Here is a 7,548-nt window from a genome sequence, read left to right as displayed (position 1 = left end):
CCATTTTTCCTCATCGTGTGTAGCTCCACATATAGCTTGTACGCACTTTTAACAGAATGAAGACCTTTATTATCAAACTGCCAGGCTATGAAGTATAGCACTCCCTCACGCAAAGGCATTTGCAGGATATACCTTGCATCATCTGCACAGAAAGTATCTTGGACGAGGCGTTCGTCCCATTGGCCAGTAGCTGGGTCCAGGAGTTCACTAACATGCTGCAATAGGTTGTTTCTCTCGGGGTAACGACCCTCCTCGACCACGGCCGCGGAATCCAGGGTCCGTCCAGATGTTAACATTTTCACCGTCCCCAATACGCCAAATGTACCCCTCGCGAACAAGATCAAGTCCCTTCAGCAAGCTTCTCCATGCATATGAGATACCCTCTGTAGCCTCGGCTTCAAGTGCATGATAGTGAGGAAAATACCGTGCTTTAAGTAACCTACCACATAGGCTGTCTGGAACTTGAATAAGCCTCCATGCCTGCCTTGAGAGCATGGCCATATTGAAACTATGCACATCTCAGAACCCCAATCCTCCCTTCGCCTTTGGCATGATAAGCTTTTCCCAGGCAATCCAATGGACTGTATTTTTCTTGTCCTGTTGGCTCCACCAGTAGTTACCAATGAGAGAACTCAGCTCATGGCAGAAGCTTTTTGTTAGGTCGAAACAGGACATAGCGAAGGTTGGAATGGCTTGCGCTACAACCGTCACTAGATTTTCTTTGCCCACCTTCGCTATAAGCTTCTCCTTCCAGCCGTACTGACCGCAGATTTTTCCACATTGATGCACTGCCCATAGCAAGTTTCGTAGATGTCCAGTATCCCTTTCAGCTCGCTTGCTTCCTCTTGGTTCGCTTTCAGCAAAAGCACTGAGTCATCAACGAAGAAAAGATGTGAAATGACCGGCGCCGCTTGAAATTTTTTAACTCCGCTTATCTTCCCCTCTCTCTCTGCGACCTGTAACAAAGCTGAAAGTCCTTCAGCACATATCACAAACAAATACGATGATAACGGATCGCCTTTGTCTCAGTCCCCTTGAAGGACAAAATTGTTCTGTTAACTGGCCATTAACTTTAATTTTATATTGCACTGATGTCACACACTTCATAATGAGCTCCAGCCAATTTCTGCTAAACCCAAGCTTCTCAAGCATTGCTTGCAAAAAGCTCCATTCTACACGGTCGTAGGCCTTACTCATATCCGCCTTGACTGCTGCAAATCCCTCCTTCCCCTTCTTCTTGTTTAGTAGAAAATGCGAAAGCTCATACGCCACCAAGACATTATCAGTGATTAATCTCCCTGGCACAAATGCACTCTGGTTCTTGGAGATGATCGATGGCATAATGACCTTGAGACGATTAGCTATCACTTTGGAGATTAGCTTATACAGAACATTGCAAAGTGAGATCGGATGCAAGTCTTTTATTCTGCTAGGATTCTTGACCTTTGGTATAAGTACGACCATCGTGTCGTTCCATCCAGCCGGAATATCACCTCCATTCAGCACAGCCAACACCTCCTCCACGATCCGATCCCCCATGAAGTGCCAATGTTTTTTATAGAAAATGGACGGCATGCCATCCGGTCCCGGCGCCTTCAGGTCACCGATGTGATCGAGAGCAGCCTTGATCTCTTCACGAGTAAACTCAGCATTAAGCACAGCGAGCATATCACTGGTGACCCGCGGTTCCACTTGAGCAATGAGCTCGGGTGTCCGCAGGCCAATATTTGTGGTGAATAGATCCTGAAAAAAAGAGCACACATAATTAGTCATTTCCTCTCCCTCCTTCACCACTGATCCATCCTCTCTTTTAAGCTCCTTCACTCTGTTAGATTTCTTCCTTGCCGTGGCGAATGCCATAAAATACCGAGTATTCCTATTACCATCTTTCAACCAGGATATATGGGTCCTCTGTTTTGCCTTGGTGTACTTCTTATCCTCCAAATCTCACACCACAAACCTCGGCCTTGCCTCCTCTCTTACTTTATGTTCACATATTTGCTCTTTCATGCACCTCTCTAGGTCCAGCCGTGCCTTTTTGAGTCTTCCATCTAGCTCTCCCACAACCTCCTTATACCATCTCCTCATCCTTCCAGCCACCCTTCCCATAGCTCTCGCTACTCCTCCTTCCCCTACCAACCAACTTTCCTCCCACGCCCCCTGGATCTCCTCGCTACATCCCTCCTCCTGTAACCACCATGCTTCAAATCTAAATCTCCGGTCTCCCTCCAATCTCCTCCTCCTGTCTCCTTCCGTACTCACAATGACCGGTCTGTGATCGGAATGGCGAGGGACACCATTTATTACAGAAAAAGCAGGGAAAATTTCACACCATTTGGCATTCGCGGTTGCTCGGTCCAAATGCTCACATATATAGCTTGCTAGTTCCTTACTATGATTCCGCCATGTAAACCTATCTCCATCGAACCCCACATCATAAAGCTCACAACTCACTAAGGCTTCTCGGAAACTATCCATGCATGATTGTACTCTTGACATCCCTCCCACTTTTTCATCACATGTTAAAATTTCATTGAAATCCCCCAAGCATAGCCACGCCCTTCCGTCCTGATGTTGTTGTCCGAGTAATTTCAGTGTTTGCCAAGTTTCTTTCTTGCGGTCTGCCGCCGACTCCCCATAGACCCCAGTAAGCCTCCACACAACTCCTCCCTCCTCTCTTATATCAACATCTACATGTCTCCTCCCGTATGACCTCCCTCAGAATCACTTCTACTCCTCTCCTTCAGAATAGTGCAATACCCCTACTTCTCCCCACCGGGTCCCATGCGAGCATATGGACAAGACCCAGCGACCACTGTAAGCTATCCAACTCCTTCTTCGTAAGTCTAGTTTCTGCTAAAAATAGCACATCGGGATCCTCCACCCTCCCCAGCTCGAGGAGGCTTTGAATTGCCGGGCTATTCCCGAGTCCCCGGCAATTCCAGCTAATAATTTTCATTGCTCCCGGCGAGGCTGCTTAGACAGCCCGGCCGATATGCTAGTGTTGTTTGCAACCTCCTCACTGCTTACTAAAACCTCCTTGTCCTTATGTGCCTCAATGTGCCCATCATGCCCCTCAGACCTCATCTTCTTATTACTGTTGTTATTGTCCACTTCCATATCATCTCCTTCCCTCTTCCCCAGTTTAACTACGACTTCGTTCATCAAGCCAGCTTGGACTGCACGCTGCTTCCGGCGGGACTTCCTCCCATTCTTCCCTCCTCCATCAGTCCCAGTAGTATCACCCTTCCTATCCTCCTGTTTCTTCTCAAGGGCTCCCTTTTGTATGCTAGCTTTGGATGACTGTTCAAACTTCAAACAGGGGCGTCAGTTTGAGGTGTTCCCTTGGAGATGCCCTAATCTCGAATCCATCGTACCCCTCCATCCAACGGCACAGAGACAGTTCCTGCTACCTCGCAAAATTGCCACCCAGCCACAGCCCCCTCGCCGCCGCCGCCGCCGCCTCTAACCCCCGCCTTTGGCCACCTGCACCTCCCCGGGCCAGAAATTCCTTCTCCGTACCCGTCGATTCGCGGGAGGCGGCCATGGAGCACGGTTCGGTGGCGGATTCGAGCGCGTCGACCTTCTCCATCATGGAGGAGGATCACACCCTCGCCAACTCCGTCAGATTTGTCCTCAACCAGGAGTGAGTGACGTTTCTCCATCCTCTTCCGCTTCCCCTTTTGTAAACGAATCCATCTCTATGTGTGCGGTATTGCTAATTCTACGGCGGAACCGTGGACGCATGATTAGAGAAGAGAAATAGTGTTCTCGTGTTAGTGCCGGACTGTTAGTTGTTACTAGCTTCTTGCAATGTTCGATACAGAGTGCAGAGATAGACATGGATTTGTGGTGGGATTATGTCAATTTTAGTGAGAAGCTTGTTTGAATAATATACCATCTGCTGGCCAAGGCTTTGATCTTTGGTGCATGCCATGGGAGTAATGTGCTGCAACGGGGGCAAGATGGCCGAGTTTGCATCCTTTCTAGGACCATGGTCACTGCGCCAATGATTCTTTCTTATTTTTGTCCCGGAACCATGAAACCTAACATACATGTCCCAACCGATACTGGTAGGAATGTTCGCATCAAAATAGCCTAGACACATGTCATCGGTCAAAGCGCTGGTGCTGCACAGTCAGAGGGTCTGGGCTGAGGTTAGGACAAAAGCGAGTCACTTAATTTACTTCTGGGATCTAGATTTTTTGTTTCATAATTCCGGGGTTTAACCTTTGGATTAGTTCCAGGACATGTGAAGTTCTATACTCTTTTTTCAAGTTAATTTTCCAGGCTGGAAGATAAATACTCTAGTTTCTCCTACTTCGTTTTCATCACCCGAGACTAAGAGAGTGAAACAAAAAGCTTTAGGCCATACGATGAAGCAACCATCTTGGTCTGTTTGGTATAATTGTCAACATGGTGTTGATTTATGGTCATATATTTGGATTATCGTCTTAGTTGCTGCAAAATGTAAGTGCATAGTAAGTCTATATGGCCTAAGATTAGACTACCAAACATCTTGGCGCATGTTGATAAAACTCAGGCACTTGCTCAGCATAGCATCTTTTCCACACGGTCAACCACCTTCGTGAAACTAACCTGATGTTACTGGATGGATTTAATGAATTTTCTGTTGGCATTATGCTCAGCAGATAACACTTCGATTTTCCAATTCAATGTGTCAAGGGGGCAACTAGTTCTAATTTAATTCTAAACAAAAAGTCATATATGATTTCCAAGTGGAACTCTTAATATCTGTAATTAGAAGTCGTTTTGCTTAACTGTTTGGTGGTATTAGAGTATGCAAAAAGGTGAACGTTTTCTGTTATACTACTTCTGCCGGAAGCTAAAACCTTACAAATACAATTTGATGTCTAGATACTAGAAACAAACATGAATATGTCTGTTCAAGATCCTCATTTCTCTCTTTCTGGTTTCATCTTCTACTCACAGCCCAAGGGTAGCATTTTGTGGATATAGCATCCCTCATCCTGCAGACAACAAAGTCAACATAAGAGTTCAGACTACAGGTACTGTATTGTGTCATATGATCCTGATATTTCATTTGTTAATCCCTGTGGACTTAACTGTTGCTTTTGTACATGCTTTATGTTGATTAAATTTGCAAGAATCACATCCTATCTGCTACTTCCTACAGTTGTGTCTCGAGTAGGCAGTTGGTTTTCTAATACCTAGTATTTGTAAATCTATCTTCATACTGGATGTTCGAATGTGTTGGGTAGCTTATAGGTCGTCTTTCCTTTACAAATAGTACATCTAGATATCAGATAATATTGTTGCTTCCATGGTGTTGGCAGACACAGCTCGATTGATGTTTCTGTTTGGATTAAATTCAATTCCAATATCAATGCCAGTCTCATTGCCCACCAACCACTTCCCAGTTTCACTATTTGTCTAATCCCCTGAAGAAAGCGCTCACGCTATTCTGATGTGTCTTTGTTGTGCTGTCAGGAGATCCAGCAAAGGATGTAATGAAAGATGCTTTACAGGACTTGATGGTGATGGGCCAGCATGTTAGAGGGACTTTTGACAAAGCAGTGGCTGATTTTAAATCAAAGATGCCTGCAGAACAAATGGATGTTGATTTGAATCAGCAATGAAGTTCTCTGGAACCCCTGTTCATCAGGAGCAATACAATATGTGTAACTAGTTTATCGTCGGAAAGCGGGTTAGTTGCGATTTCTGCCATTTGAGGTGTCTATGGGTCAATGTCTGGATATTGTCTTTAGAAAAGCATGTACTGTTACCGAGTTCCTTTGTTGAACACTGGGATGTTGGATTTTGTTACGAATTTATAATTAATTCAATCTCCAAGAAGGTTTTTAAAGGTGGTCCAAACACTCTGGAATTGGATTCGGAATCACAAATGGCACAAGAGCAATCAACGTGAAAACTCTTGGCACTCTTTGGATCGCAGGAATTTCATAAGATCCTTTCTGCAAGATTCCAGCCTCGGGAATTTCAGGCTCTTTGGATCTTAAAAATGATGGTACAATCCTTTCTGTAAGATTCCAGCCTCTGGAATTTCAGACTCCCTGAATCTTAAAAATGATGGTACCAATTTCATATGGATTTTGCCTCTAATTGATTTAATTTTGAGTTGATGCCTAAATTCCGTAGGAATTTCACTTTCACTGTGATGTCATGTGTCCCACTCTTTCACATGACTGTCATATTGTTTACTGTAATATCCAAACGACAAGACCTGTAAATTTTGTTGTGTTTGCTGTTTTGCTCTTGAATGTCTGTGATTTTCATTTCTACGGCCCTATTAATTCTACTCGTGTATAAAAAGCAAATGTTTTCTTCCCTTCCACTCGGCAGCTAGTGCAAACTCTTCATGCCGACACATGTGGTAAGCAATCCAAACAATTAAAAAAAGAACTCTATGCCGCTCTGGTGGCCGGTGGCGGGGAGGGGAATCCAGGTGCCTTCATTCCAACTAATAGTTTAGGTTAAGGTTTTTAGTCCTCACAGGTGCAGCGCTCGGGAGGATAGTAGCACTTCGTCTTTGAGTTTGTTTTGTGGGTTCTGATCCTCCTTGAGTTCGTTCATTAGCGCTCGGGAGGATAGTAGCACTTCGTCTTCTAGTTTGTTTTGCGGGTTTCGATCCTCCTCGAGTTCGTCCATCTAGACATAGTCGATGAAGCTCCGATGTAGATTCTTGATGTCTCTAGGGCGACGAGGTTAGGGTTTCTCGTTGTGCATGCGTGATGGCGAGATTTGGTGTCGGCTGCTTCAGATATATTCAAGAGTTCAAGTGATTACTGCGGTTCTGGGACGCTGGTCCTTAGGGGCATGTGCACAAAGTCTTCCCGGCATGCTTCGGTAGGGGAGCGGCAACATCAACGCGTCGGCAGCTCATTCTAGCGGGGGGAGTGGTTATTCCATGGTCTAGAGACTTCGATGTAATTTTTTATAGGGTCTGAGATGCTTTGTACTTGTGATAAATTTTATAATACATTGGATCTTTTCACACACAAAACGCGAAGAAAATGTATGCAGATGAAACTTGCCCCTTTTGTCTCTTTAATTCGCCATGAATTAGAAGTTGAACTCAGGTGCTGTACTTTTAGAACACATCACGTCCACCATTTTCGCAATTTTCAGCGAAATTGTTGCCCAAAGTAGAAGTTGATTGCATGAGTTCACCACAAATGGTGATTACATATCATGAGCATGTCGCCATCTGGCTTGCTTTCCAGACCAAATGCATATAACAACCTTTTAAGGGCAACCACTCAGAGTATGTGGGTCATCTTTCACATTTTTCGAAGTTTAAATCGTGGCAACAACGTCAAGGTGGTAGCAGCGATGGCATGTTGGAATAAGGTTTCTTCAAATTTTCTTCCTACGTTGTATCGTTCTTATCTGAATAAAACAGTTTTGTGTTCTAAAAATTCGCCCTCGTGAAGCTCCACCAGTGCATGTATGTACTCACATTTTGCAAAGTTTAAATCGCAAGCACAGCCATACTGGCGACAAAATATACGAGTAACTGTTCCCAAATGAGATAAATCTACTCAC

General features: G+C 44.8%; 1 protein-coding gene across 1 annotated transcript; it reads left to right on the top strand.

The window, feature by feature from the left end:
* Positions 1-3,214: 3,214 nt before the first annotated feature.
* On the top strand, positions 3,215-5,848 carry LOC109765602 (uncharacterized). Its single transcript, XM_020324389.4, has 3 exons — positions 3,215-3,646; positions 4,954-5,030; positions 5,473-5,848. Exons 1-3 carry the CDS (start codon positions 3,300-3,302, stop codon positions 5,619-5,621), a joined length of 573 nt encoding a protein of 190 aa, XP_020179978.2. The 5' UTR covers positions 3,215-3,299; the 3' UTR covers positions 5,622-5,848.
* Positions 5,849-7,548: the final 1,700 nt, after the last annotated feature.

The sequence above is a fragment of the Aegilops tauschii genome, chromosome 4 (assembly GCF_002575655.3).
Source record: "Aegilops tauschii subsp. strangulata cultivar AL8/78 chromosome 4, Aet v6.0, whole genome shotgun sequence".
Lineage (NCBI taxonomy): Eukaryota > Viridiplantae > Streptophyta > Magnoliopsida > Poales > Poaceae > Aegilops > Aegilops tauschii.
The sequence above is the reverse complement of the archived record's forward strand: the minus strand, read 5'-3'. Positions and strand labels throughout refer to the sequence as shown.